The sequence below is a fragment of the Gavialis gangeticus genome, unplaced genomic scaffold (assembly GCF_001723915.1).
Source record: "Gavialis gangeticus isolate Ggan-Ray unplaced genomic scaffold, GavGan_comp1, whole genome shotgun sequence".
NCBI lineage: Eukaryota > Metazoa > Chordata > Crocodylia > Gavialidae > Gavialis > Gavialis gangeticus.
In genome coordinates, this window is record NW_017729002.1 from 20285744 (window position 1) to 20299560 (window position 13817).

The window sequence follows — 13817 nt, forward strand, 5'->3', positions numbered from 1 at the left end:
AGATTGGTCAAGCAAGACCTACCCACAACAAACCCATGCTGGCTCTCTTTCAGGATGTTGGCGTCAGTCAGTCCATTAAGAATGGCCTCTTTAATAAACTTTTCTAAGACCTTCCCTGGGATAGAAGTCAGGCTGATGGGCCTATAGTTAGCCAGATCCACTTTCCTCCCTTTCTTGAAGATCGGCACCACATTGGCCTTCTTCCAGTCTTCGGGCACTACACCAGAGCGCCAGGTGGGTTCATGCCCCTAAGGTGGGTGCATGCTCAGCAGGGTGCCGTCTCCTTTCTCTCAGCACAGGTCCATTGCCATCCTGCATGGACACAAGAGGGAAGAGTCCTTCCAGCAGGAATACCAGCAGCACAGCCATCTGGAACTCCAACTGCAGGCCAGTACCCATCTGCGATACACGCTCATCCCCAGGGGAAACTTCCAATGAAGCTCGCAACTAGCCAATGAAGGTGGTGCTGGTAATGGCACTGTCCTGAGACATGGCCACAACCAGTGCCACTTTCATCCTTTACATCAGTGGTAAATGACTATAAGGTCTCAACATTTCCAGCAAATCACTTGCATTCTAATTTTCACAGTTTTAACTGAATATGCTAGGCAGGACAGAGAAATGAAAATAAGCTTCTAAGCTTAAAAAGTAAAACTCTTAACTACTCTTTCATTAAGTCTGGTTAATGAAATGACTGTTGTCAAATCAATGGAAACAAGACATAACAGTCAAGTTGAACTGACAATGGTTAGCCTTACATCTGGTTCCACGTGCTGGTCACATACTTTTTTTTGAGCCCAACCAGTGCAGACAATCCATCTTCACAAACAAACACAGTGGAAAATGGCCTGAAATGTACCCATTGCCTCCTCAAAAAGTGGGCAAGCATGGGTTCACTTACCCAGCTGGTGGAAATCACTGCTCTATGCTAACCCAGAAGATGGTTATGTTTGAATCCCCTCTGAGCACTGCCCTGCCCCCACTAACTGGGGGGAAAGTCTTGATCACAATAAGCCTGAAAACACATTCCACAGGAGCAGAAAGTGAAATTAGAAGCCAACTTGTTCTGAATCTAGTACTAATGAGAGAGAAAATCCAGCTATCCAGTACAACACTTACCCAAGAGAAGAACAGTACCACAGTGAGGAGGAAGTCTTTAAGCCAAGCTCCTTCTCTGTAGGGGGAGGTTTCCTGCAGACACAAGACTTTTTTTTTAATAATAAATAAATACATTTAAAAGAAATGGAGGAATGTTAATATGGGGAAGCTCTAATTTCTGTAACCCCAGCCATATCCACCACACACATGTTCTTTGACTTTAGAGAGATCTGCCAGGAAGCCAAGAATTTCTCCCAGCCCACCAGGTCCCTCCCTGAAGCCAGACTCTTCACTGGCATAAAACAGCAAAAGCTCCACTGCCTTCAATGGAGCAGTGCTGACTTCTCCATCTCAGAGATTCAAGTCCTCAGTTATCCACAGAATGGCATTTCTAAGGAAATCCCTTCTTACCAAAAGCAAAGAGCACCCTGTTGTCATGGTCTCTTCCATTTACACAACAGCCCAGGAGAGGAGAGATGGAGTAAGGGAGTTAGGGGATAGATGGATATTTAAGGGCTACAGTGGCAGAGAAGGGGGAAGGGAGTTCAAACTGAAACCTGTTCCTCAGTCCTCTAAGTCAGGGGAAATCCTTTAAAGGAATCCAGGGGCTTTGAATCAAGTCTTTAATGTGCCCGATTCCAGCAAAGAAACATCCTGCTGGATCAGGATTGTGCTGTGATTTGTAAGGGGGAGAAACCCCCAGTCCTGTGCTAACTGTCACCCCATGCAGCCCTATGTAGCTAAACAAGACTAAAACAGCATAAGAATCTGTCCATGGTTAAGCACTGGGGTGACTTAAGCTCAGTACCAGGCACATTTTATTCAACCTGCCCATCCCAGGGAGGCAGCTTTAGCCCTTCTAGGGGCTACCACCTGCAGAGGTATTTTCTATCTGAACACCACAGTGCTTGGGTGGTGACAGCACATTGTCAGGGTCTGGGGTCAGCAGGCAGGGTAAGGGTATGAAGCTGCTTGGAGCTGAAATTTTGCAAGAGCAGCTCCCAAGAGTAAAACACTAACACTCTTGGGCACCCAGCCTCTACGTAGCCCCACACCCCAGCTTCTGTGAGCCTGTGCTCCCCCAAGACCCAGCCTTAGCATGGTCAGCATGGTCCTGCTGCCCCATGACTGGCTCCCTGAATGCCCAGCCTCTGCGCTACTGACAGCACAGTCTGACCCCAAAGCAGACTTGAACACCTTCTTCCCTGGTTCATCCTCAAAACCTCCCAGTAGCAGCAACTCATAGGATAAGGCTGCGTTCAAGATTGTCAGCCTCAAACATGGGGAGCCAGGTGCTTCAAGAGCTTTTGAAGGTTTGAAAATTGTAAGATTAATAAAGCAAACAGCAGGTTCCCATGATTTCCCTGAACCATTTCAAGTTGTCCTCTGCGAAGAGAAGCACTAAAATCCCAGCTTTAAAACCAAAAGCAACAATTTTCACCCATTCCCAGGACTCCTGGAACAGGGGCTTTAGAAGAAATTCCACATTCTATGAGAAAGTGGTAAACCCAGCAAAGCACAGACAATACTATAACGTCCCTGCATTCTCTTACTGGAGCTCTCCGCATCACTCCTTGCTACGCTGTGTGTGGGAGGGGAAGGGGATGGAGGGAAACAGGCTGTGCTGCCTTAGGCCCTAGTGAGGTCCCCCCCACCCCATGGGAGTTACACTGTGGCTAATCTCAGCAGCTGGTTTCCATCACGGAGGTGTAACAGATATTGTGGAAGAGTGAGGCTGCTGCACTGTGCTCCTGATGAGCTCTCTCTCTGGTGATTTTCTTCCCATTTACAGTCAGACTCTGAATGAGCAAATGCCTCCAGCCACCCATAGAGCTCTGAGGCTGGCTTCTCTTCCACTTCATTCTTTTAAAGAAATCACCTCAATTACAGATGCTGGGGCACATCTCTAGCCAGCTCTCTCACAGATGGTACTTCACAGCAGCTGAAGGGACAGGAACTCAGGGGTGACAGCAGAAGCACTTGACACTTGAGCCAAAGGATTTCCCTGCCCTGTGAGCAGTAGGGAGGCTGTGACACATGATTTGGTCAGTCTAACTCTGTTCAGCAGAGGGCAGAGATAACACATTAGTACAACACAGCCCCAACAACCAACAGCTCAACATCTGCATGGGTTGTCTTAACTTTGACCATAACAGAAGCCAGCATACAAAACCACAAAGAACAATAAAAGATTAAGGATGAAAATCAAGAAAGTCAAAAGAAGAAACTACTTCACCTGTGGCGAGTTTGCAGTTCTTGGAACTAATGTAAACTACTGCATTTAAACCATTTTAAACACCTCACTGCTATTCTTTAAAAAGAACATTCCTTCAAAATCTCTGGGCAAATCAGCAGTAACACATGCCCGCTCCATGGTAATGACAGCAGTAGGCAACTATCAATCCTTCTGGATTATGGTGTATGCATGAGTGGTCACCAGGACCTTCAACACGTATGCCTAGGCAGAAGCATGGAGGAGTGGAGGCTGCTCCGACTTTCCATCCCCCTTTACGCCATTGAGACAGTAACTGAAGGCCAGACTGAGTCCAAACATTCAGTGCCTCAGTGGCTGTAGTTATATGAGTGTCCAGGAATCAAACCTGGGTCTCACACACGGCAGACAAGGATATTACCACTGAAACTGAACACAGGTGGCAGGTGATTGGGTAGCACTAAATTGAATCATGTCAAATTGGACAGGGCTGGAAACCAGGCCAATCCTTCTGAAGTCAACAGGGGCTGTATCCGTTTAATCTGGAGTGGAAGGATGGCTGAGTAGAGCCCCTGGTAAGACAGGCAAGGAACTGCATGCTTTCCCCACACCCCACCGGACATATATCTCCATCCTGCTATTAAATTCCCAAGGACACTGCCAGCCATTCCAAACGTTGGAGCTGTTCTGCAGTGAAGACAGGCTGTGGTTAAGGTACTGAGCCAAGACCCTGGGGACAATGTCCAATTCCCAGCTCTGCCACAAACTTCCTGTTTTGCTTTGGCCTAGTCACTTTGGGCACATCTACACAGCAGCTGGGCTGTGTCTGGGAACCCCACCATGCAGCATTCTCAGAATGACACTTGAGACATCTCAGAACACCCCTGAACATATGCCAGGAAGCAGGCCTGAGGCAGAGACCTTAGATCAGTACTGAGCGGGTGCTCTGAGCCCCTCAAAGGTAGCTACATTGCTCCATTTCCAGGAACTGGCATGTATGGAGCAGGAGAGAGCAGATGGGGATTTCACCACAGAAGAGCTCATGAAAGGAATATGGTGGCCACATAGACCTCTGCATGCTTCAGCATCCCCAGCTCTAAAATGGAGATAAAACACTCCCTCCTGGCCACCTCATGACTCATTAATCTATTTAGACTGCAAGTGTCCTGGGGCACAGAGTCTTCCTCATTATGTCTGTACAGCGCTTAGCACAGAGGGACTGCAGCCGTAAGACAAGAAGTGAATAATAAAGTGGACAACAGCCACTAGCACCTCTACTCATTGGCCTGAGGGCTCAAAAGGAAACCCACAACACAGGGGTTCATGACTCTGCCAACCCACAGCATCCAAAAAATAGGAGATTGGTTTAAACAGTGTACGATTTAATATTAATAAATAAACCTTTGATTTTTTGAATTCCCAGATGGTTTTTTTAAGCCTTTAGGGTCATGTTTTCTAGCTTTTCTCTATAAGCACAGGCTTGAGAAGCTTTTCCGGGTTTTTTTGTTTGTTTTTTTAAATGGAGCTGATATGCTCAAACCATCATATGACTCCTGAACCTGGCGAGCTTCATGGACATCACCAAACAGCACCACAACTGCAACAAAATCACAAGACCAGACAGCACAGGTAAAATAGTGCTCTTCCCTCCAAGTCAGCCATAATGCTCCAGCACCATGCACTGTGCTGTTGTGAGGGCAAATGATAGCAGGCAAATGACAGGTCCTAGGACACGTGGTTGTTTAAGTTCCCCTGGTCCATTCCATCAAAATAGAGTGCCAAGCTGACATGGCCAATTATATTCTACCCTGCCTAAGTTCCATTTCTTCCTTCACATCAGTGCAATATTTATTCTCACTTCCTGTGTGGTGCATAATGCTCCACAAGCAGTCGGTCAATCTGAAACACAAACAGGATGTTTCCCAAGTGGCCCATGCAGCCACCACAGAGATACCTTTATTTGTACAGGTACATAACATAGACAGTAAATGATATCATTCTACATGTACACACATTATCTGTAGGTGTATATATTGCACTTAGCCATACACACAGGGAAATGTACTCTTTGTTTCTTTGAATCTGTAGCAAGAAGCCAAAAAGGTAGGGTGAGCTAAGGAAGTTTCTAGGCAGAGATTTATGCAAAGGAACTTCAGGGGTAGTACTGTTTTCCTTACTCCTTGTTCAGTGTCAGAGGAAAATTACTTCTAACATGGCCCCCTATGGTCACACGATAGTTACCAGCCATTTCCCCTTTAAGGATCTCATACACTATCCCCTACGTTTGTTCAGTTATCCTGTTTAACTGCGAACTGCGACCTTCCTTTCTGATCAGACAGCTGGATACCTTGTAAAAGCCTCCTCAGAGCCAGATCCTTGAACAAAAGCTGAAGCTGAGATATGGCCTTTAACATCACCTACTCACTTTCAAAGGGAGAGACATTCAGGAGAGGTCAACTTAGTATAACTACCCAAGGAAAATCTAAACTGCAGCTATCATTTGGAGACCTGACTGGAGTCCCTCCTCTCCAATCTCCCTGTCCTGCAACATGTTTGGCTGTTAGAAGTCTATTTGTTTAAGGAGGTGAGCAACAGGCTTCATGCTGAGCCAGTTTTTCTAGTAATGTGTCACAATGATGGATCTCTCTTCTCTGTAGTTATCAGTCTATCAGTCTTGCATTTCCATCCCACAGGAGACCGCACTGTGATTTTAACAGCAAAGGCAGTGGGCCTAAAACTCATGTTTATACAAGCTTCATTGCCTGAGCCCCTGTTCTTTCATTGTCTCATGTCTAATCTCCCTACTCAGCTTTTGCTGTGTATACTGTAATCTGAAGCTGACTGTTTAAATCCCAGCCTAGCCAGGCATCAGAGGTCAGTGAAGGTAGTGCGGACGGGAAAGCCAAGAAGCTCTGGGCTCTGACCTGTTGAAGCAGTAAGGCAGGAATCAAGGCTAGAATCCATGTCCAGGGGCTAGGGAATCCAATCCGGGTGGCTTCTCCCCCCAGTGCCTGTACAGCACTTAGAGGATCTGTCTGCTGTTGGCCCAAATGTTATTAGCCAAAGTCTATCCATAAGGACAGTGAGGCATGGTCCATCTGGGTTTACGTGGCCCGTTAGGCCAATGACAAATGAGACAGTGATATGGTTGAGGGTGGTCTCAGTCACCTGGGGACGAGTTTTAGGCCAATCTGAAACACAGTCTGAGTTAGTCCTACCTCCTCACTGACACACCCCTAGAGACAAACTAAACTAAGAGGGCCTCTGACCTACTCTCAAGTGGCTCTCCTCACACCCCTATACTATATGCCTATGTGACACCTTACAGAAGGAAACATCAGAAGTGCACTGCATCTTAGCCAGTACCACTCTCTCTCCAGCCCTCTCCACACCACAGCTTCCTCCAGCCATTCTCCTCAAACTGCCAGCTTCCCAAATGGGCCCAGAGAGACTCACTGCCATGAGGAAAACACCTCAGCCATGTTGTGTAGGGGGTGGAGAGGACAAGGACACTAGGCACATTCTTGCACACCTATAAGCCACAGTGCATCTCAAAGAAATATTGGACTGAAGACTACAGAGCCTTGTTTGGAGCTACAAAAACCTTCCAGAACCTCTGCCCCAAGTCTAAACATACGTCCAGCTGAAAGGCACCACCTCTGAAAATACAAGATAAAAAGTAGCTCTGAGAGAAGATGAGACAGGATGGGATAACTGAGCTGTTGATAGCACTATTCAATTGGGAGGGGTAAAGGAAACAGAAGTCTGAGAAAAGGAAGAAAAGAGGAGTTGGATTAATTATGCACTGCCGCAGCACAGGCAACATTAAACCTGAGAGTTTGGCTGACTACTCTCAAAGAGACTGAGCTTTTCTTCATCAGGCTTGGATTTCTGGCCAGAAATATAATTTCTCCTTTGTTTAAGTGGAACCCCACAATTAGTGCATTTTCAGAAATATTTTATGCAACTCGAAGTAGTATTCACAGAAGGCAGAGCAGAGTTGCACCTTATAGACTAATTCAGAGATACATAACCTAGCGCTGGTCACCTCATCACAAAGCTGATAATGAGAAGTGGAAGAAAGTCTGAGAAAAGAATCAAGAATGAAAAGGGTTCTAGAAAATCTCTTACGAAAAGCAACTAGAAAGAGTGATGCTGTTTCACTCAGAAAAGAAATGAAGAGCACGGGGTGTGGCAGAAGTACATAAGCAATTAGTGGGGTAAAGAACATAGATTGGGATTGCGCTTCACCCGATCTCATAATGCAAGAAAAAAAGGGCACTTAACGCAAGTGAAAGGCAGCAAATCCAGCCCCAACAAAAGTACAGTTGCTCATGTAACACAGCCAGTGGTGCTCCTTTCCAAGGGGTGTCACTGAGGTCATTCAAAAAGGGCTTGGACTCCAATATAAGCAAAATTATCCAGAGCTGTAACTGTCAATGCAAACCAACAATTCTGGAAGGAATAAAAACCTCAAGCTTTGTGCCAAAATCCTGGGATTAAGATGAGCCCTTACCTGACAGTCATGGAGCTCTGGTACCTTCCTGTTTCTTCTCCTGCACATCATTTTCAAGTGTCCCCTTTTGCTAGTATCGTATTCCAGAGCCCCTTCAAAACGCTGACAGTTTGGCAATGGCTGAGAAAGAAAGAAACATGCTTTGTTCATATGCGATTGCTAACCTGAGTTCAAAAAGTACCCATTTCCTAGTGAAGGCATACGAAAGCGCTGCCCTCTTGCTGGACACACGTGACTGAGCCAACATGTTTAAGAAAGAGTCCCACTGTATGTTCCTAACAGGGACTTTACACAGTTCACACAGCAATGACGTCTGCCACCTGCACCAAGGCTGTTATAGAGGGACTCGGGATTCTTGAGACCTAGTGGGTACTGGTCTCTACGCCCTGGGGTCAGTGATTGCTTGGCAAGCAGTAACCCTCCCTGCCAGTGACAGCATCCCGACACAGACATTTTATTCACTTTTCTGTGAAGCCTTTGAGATGGGCCACAGCTAGAGAAGCAAAATGGGGCAGCAGGGTGCACCAGTGCTCCCAGCAGTTCTGGCCCTCCTGCCTGTTGGGTGCCTGGCTGGAGAGTCTCGCTCACACACCTGAGGTCTAGGCAATCACCAGATTTGGGGCAGAAAGGCACATTCCCTCCAGGCCCGAGGTCCCGCCTGCAGCCACACAAGCATGTCTGATGCCTGGGCTGCAGCACCCTGCCAGCTGCTGGTTATTGTTCTCTGAGCCCCTGGGGCTTCACAAGGCTGTGGCCCCAGCTGGGCAGAGCCCTAACACTCTGGGGGGCTGCTACTGGCACAGGGCGCCAGGACCCCACTTCCTACAGGACCCTCAGGATAGATAACCTGGCTTCCCCCCGCTTCCCCGCCCCAGCAGGACACCCACCGGCTCTGCCCAGAGCCAAGTCCGCAGCTTCAGGGCGGGGGCAGGGCTCGGGGGTGATGCGCGGGCTGCAGGAGCCCGTAGTGCAAGGCCCCCGAGCCGGCCTCCGCCCCTGGCAGCGGAACCAACGTTCCCGGCAGCAGGTTCCCCGCGGACCGCATTACGAGCCGGGCCCGGCCGGAGCCTTGTCCTGCCCGCGCCAGTGAGGGGCGGAAGAAGTGCCCGCCCTTCGTAGCGTCACTGCAGCTCCTGCAGGGAGCGGCGCGGAGCATTGTGGGATGCAGGCAGGTGCCTTTCCCTGGCTGAGCGGCTGCTCTCGCGGGTCAGAGGCGGCCTGATTTAAAGGGGCCGCGCCGGGGAGGGCTGGGGCCTGGTGGTGGCTGCTCGAGTCTGACTCCGGCAGGTGGGTGTCCCCTGCGGGGCGTAGGCGTAGGCAGGGGGCCCGGACCCTGGACAGACCCTCAGCTGCATGGGATAGGAGGCCTGGTGGGTAGAGCTGCAGGTCTGCCCTGGGCAATCTGGGCTCAGTCACTGCCTGCCTTATGCCTGTTTCCCTCGCTGCCAAGTGAGGCATCTCTGATGGGGTCCACCTGCCGGGCCCTGTGCCCCCTTGGGCAACGCTTTGCATGTCCCAGGTGTGGCTCATGCACAGTGCTGGGGAAGCAGTAGCCTCATGTATATTTCCCATCCTGTGTTTCTGCAGACATGGACCCTGATGACCTGGAGGAGCAAGCAGCAGTGCTGCAAGGAAGGCCTGTTGGTGGCTGGGGCCTGGTGCAGCTCGCAGCTGGCACGGGCTTTGCTGCCTACGTTATGTGGGCAGGAGTCCTCATGCCTGGCTTCCGCAAGGTTCCTTTAAAGCTACAGGTAGAGAGTTTGCCAAGGCTTCTCAGATGGGTTTGGCCTGGCCTTGCAGAGGAGGCAGCAAATGATGTCCTGGGGGGAGGGAAGAACCAGGACTTGGCTTGTTCTGTGATGTGCTTCTTGTCCCCAGCACAGCATGCCAGCGTTCCTTGGAAGCCGAACAAACCCATTCCTACTGCAGTGTTTCCCTTCTGTCACATGCACATGTGCTGATTTATTACAGGGCTGTTCATGAGCTGTGGGCTCCTGGCACAGATATGGGAAGCATGTGCTGTAGAAAATAAACTATGCTGGAATTGCTTTGAGTTGCAGGAAGGGGCAGGGAAGAGAGCGGGCTTGTGTTATTAATCCTGGTATTCACCTGGGATGTCTTCCAAAGGAGGCATGTGGGGCACTTGTGAAGTGCTTTGGCCGCAAGTGCAGCTGCCTTTGGGGTGAAAGAAAACAACCTGCACAAGAGACTGGGAAAGGGGAGGAACTCAGGCTAAGGACGGAGGTGTAAATCCTTACTACTGTCAAACAGGCTGTGAGATCTTTAATCTTCTCTAAGGTCTTGGGGCCCAGTTTTATTTTATGGGATCCCAACTTCCATGAAAGTCAGTGGGAGCTGAGGCAATGCCTGACTGAGCTGTTCTTAAGACTTGGTGCTCAATTTCTCTCCTGAAGGCTGTGTCCTGCCTGATGAGATTTTCATCTTGGTAAATGAAATTCTCTGTCTCCTCCTGAGGCAGTTATCTGACCAAGTACTAACACATCTAGAGCAAACACCTGTGGTATTTTGCTCTGCTCGGTGACTGGTGTGAAACATCTATCTACTTAATAGGATAACAGCAAGGAATACTTGCATAAGCAAGTTGCTTTAGCATAGATTTTTTGGGAGGAAATGTTTGAATATATATCACTATGGGCTTCCAAACAGTTTCTCTTGAAAATAGATGGGTTTCATGGTGGGGAATGATCTAATAGTCTAAATGCAGGACCTTCCTTCATTTGACTCTTAGGCTACAAACAGACATAACATTTGTCCCGAGGTAAAGCATTTTGTCCCAGGACAAAATGCAGTTGCTTTGCCAACTATGTCCATTCTCCTGGGATAAATCCTAAAAAGGTTCACGAGATAAATAGCAACATGTTATCCCAGAACATCTCAAAATAAATCTGAACAGTTCTCTCACAATTATGCATCATTTAATGGCAGAAAAGCATCCAGGGTATAGGTTGTAGCCATGTTGGTCTAAGGACATGGGCAGACAAGGTTCTTTGGGTAAATCTAATACCTTTTATTAGGGCAACTCAAATAGTTGGAAAAAATTCTTCTTTGCAAGCTTTCGGGTACAAATACCCTTAGTCAGGCTGAGGAATCATCTTCAGTTGGTCTGTGCTCTTCCTAGATGGAAAAGTTGGTTTGTGCTCTTCCTGAATAGACCAACTGAAGATGATTCCTCAGCCTAAGGGTATTTGTACCAAAGCTTGCAAAGAATTTTTTCCAACTATTTGAGTTGCCCTAATAAAAGATATCAGATTTACCCAAAGAACCTGGTCAGAAAAGCATTAGTGCCTTCAGTTGCTCACTAAACTCTGATTAGAAAGGTGATGTGTGTGCATGCCAATCCTGGCATATTTCTGTTCCAGGACAGACACAGGCACAGCTTGTCCAGGGACAAACGCAACATCTGTTCCTAGCCTTAACTTACGACAGCTCTCTCAGCCTGCAATGAGTCACTTAGCGTCTGTTCTGCTACAGTCCATTTATTAGATGGAAGTATTGCCTGCTGTGGAGTTGGGTGAGGTGGCATAGTAGTCAAGATGTTTTACTATGGCTTCAGAGCATGGGTGCATGACTCCAACCTTATTAAGGGCCACTTCCAAGTTACATTTTCCAGTGGAGGACCACCAGCTTACTACAGTCTTGTCTGCACACCAGGCCACTAATATTAATCAAGTGGACTGCATGCTGTACATTCAGGCTCCTGAGGCATGAGTATGAACCCCACTCTGGACTCGTGCCAAGGCTACCTCCCAATCAACTCAGCTGTAAATGGCTATATACTTGGGCTGAGGAGTCAAAGGTGGCTGAAAGTAGTGCTGGCCACATTACTTCCTTGTGTGCTGTTGGCCAGATAAATTGTGCCTCAGATACAGATGAACAGCTAAGCTTGGAGGAGGCAGGGGATACTCTGGCCTTCCAGGCTCCGTAGCTCCATCATTTACACCAGCTGAGGATCTGGTCTCTAATTTCTTAGTTTAGTGGCTCAGGGACTTGAAACAACAGCTGTAAGTTGACCAGCACCTCTGGGTCTTAGTCCCAAGCTCTCCTGATCTTGTGCTGTGTCTTCATATTCAGGCAGAATGATCATGAAGGTAACAGAAATGCAACTTGTGGCCCTCCTTGACTTCCCCTTATGGTCCTGACCTGCAGTCAGATCCACATGGGCAGGTCACTGGGCCTGTGTGGAAAGCTAGCGAAGTCAGGTGGGCTCCACACAACCACAGTGGTGCACCTGTACAGATGTAGGGCCAGGGCTAGGTTTGTAATGGATGTGCAGCCTACAGACATGTGGAACTAGATGTCCTAGGACATCATGCTCTGTAAGATGCTTTACTGACTCCTGTGATGTTTCACCACTACTGAAATGCAGCAGGGAAACTCATGTCTGAATTGGACTAATTTCTCATTTCTCTGAACCAGGTGCCATATTTGCCATCAAGTGCCCAGCAAGTTGCCAATACGATGTCACTGCTGAAAGGACGCTCTGGAAAGATGGTGGATTTAGGGTCCGGTGATGGCCGACTTGTAAGAGAGGAAAATTTCCTTCTCTGGGGTAGTCAAAGCTGTCAGCTGTAAACAGAGAGCCGATACTGGTTAGGTGGATCCAGCATGGCATAGTGTCCCCTACACATAGTCTTTGGGACTGGATCCTGATTTCTGTTATGGGTGTGCAGGTAGAGTAACTGCAATTGAATTGCACTAGTTTATCCCAGTGTAACAGAGCAAGTGTTACCCCTCAGACTGGTTCCTTTAGGGCTACTGCTATGGCCCATTATCTACAGACTCCCCAGGGCTGCAGAACAGCTGGGTGTTGCTCAACAAGGAGCTTTACCTGCCTCTTCCCTGGACTGATGGAATCTGAGACTGGAGTAGCGGAGCCCCAGGGTTGTTGCTCGTGTGCTGTTGCCTAGGACTCCTAAGATGGGTGGGTGGACTGGAGCTCCACATCTCCCTGACAACCAGAGCAGGGCAGTCACTTGCGTGTTGACTGGGCACGCCAGTCAGCCTCAGACTTGTATTCCCAACCAGAGTGCTCCTAGCTTTTTGTCCTCAACCTAAGTCTACAAGGTGCTGACTCCTGTGAGGCTCTGAGTATGCTCCTCTGTCACTCCAATCAGTGAAGTTTAAAACTCATCTCTTCAAAAAAGCAAGCTTGTTTCTCTTTCCACTGTCTCCTGCCTTTCTACCTAGACCTTATACCTCTTGCACTGACATCTGCTGATTAACTACCTATTACCTTTTCTTTTTCCTTTCAACAGTAGACATGTTCTCTATGGCCAGCCCTGTCATCTGATTTAAGGGTGCACTGATAAGAGATTTTCGGGGCCGATACTGATAGCTGATTTCTGAGGAGGCCTATCGGCCGATACTGATCCAATTTCTGATATAGCTGTGTGCAGCTGGTAAGTCTGCTGTGGTGAAAGGGTAGGGGGGAAGGAAGGGGCATGGGGCTGCAGATCAACAACCCCGACATGATGAGGGAGGGAGTGGGGCTGGGGCTGAGGCAGGTGCTGCCCAGCTGGAAGAGGCAGGCGCAGGACGGAGCCGCAGCCTGTCCAGGGGACGTGGACGGCTCCAGCCGCTGCACACCATTTGTCCAGAAGCTGTTGTCTGGGGGCTCATCCGGTGGCTCCCGCCACTCGTCCAGGGCATGAGGAGGCATGTGCCCCTGGATCTGCACAAGGCAGGCTGCAGCTGCAGGCTGGAGCTGGGGGCTGTGCTGCACTCAGGGTAGGTGGCAGCAGTGCTGGGAGGGGGTTACAGCAAAATCTGGGGTGGCTGCAACCCCCCCACTAGTAACCCTCCTGCCCAGCACAGCCCCTGGACCCAGCCCACAGCTGCAAAACCAGGCCCTCCCAGACAAGCGGCAAAAGTTACTGGACGAGTGGCACGCAGCAGCTGAAACGGCTCCCCCCACCCACACCCCTAGATGAGCTGTGGCTCCATCCTGCACCTGTTCACCCCCCCCCCCCC

The 13817-nt window shown here is 48.9% G+C and overlaps 2 protein-coding genes and 1 long non-coding RNA gene across 3 annotated transcripts in view; 2 read left to right on the top strand and 1 right to left on the bottom strand.

Moving 5' to 3' along the window:
• METRN (meteorin, glial cell differentiation regulator) overlaps positions 1-2986 on the top strand; it is a 53101-nt gene extending 50115 nt beyond the window's left edge. The window contains exon 4 of the mRNA XM_019507605.1: positions 295-2986. Coding sequence (XP_019363150.1) covers positions 295-458 — 164 coding nt within the window. The 3' untranslated portion in view covers positions 459-2986. The remainder of the gene's footprint in view (positions 1-294) is intronic.
• The window catches only part of LOC109290821, a 61793-nt gene extending 52802 nt beyond the window's left edge, over positions 1-8991 (bottom strand). Inside the window, exons 1-2 of the long non-coding RNA XR_002095691.1 lie at positions 8714-8991; positions 7827-7946 (exon numbers count right to left, since the gene is read on the bottom strand). This is a non-coding gene — a long non-coding RNA (uncharacterized LOC109290821). The remainder of the gene's footprint in view (positions 1-7826; positions 7947-8713) is intronic.
• Positions 8992-9061: 70 nt separating this feature from the next.
• The window catches only part of FAM173A (family with sequence similarity 173 member A), a 7542-nt gene continuing 2786 nt past the window's right edge, over positions 9062-13817 (top strand). Inside the window, exons 1-3 of the mRNA XM_019507606.1 lie at positions 9062-9113; positions 9414-9577; positions 12264-12368. Of these exons, the coding sequence (XP_019363151.1) occupies positions 9416-9577; positions 12264-12368 (267 nt within the window). The 5' untranslated portion in view covers positions 9062-9113; positions 9414-9415. The remainder of the gene's footprint in view (positions 9114-9413; positions 9578-12263; positions 12369-13817) is intronic.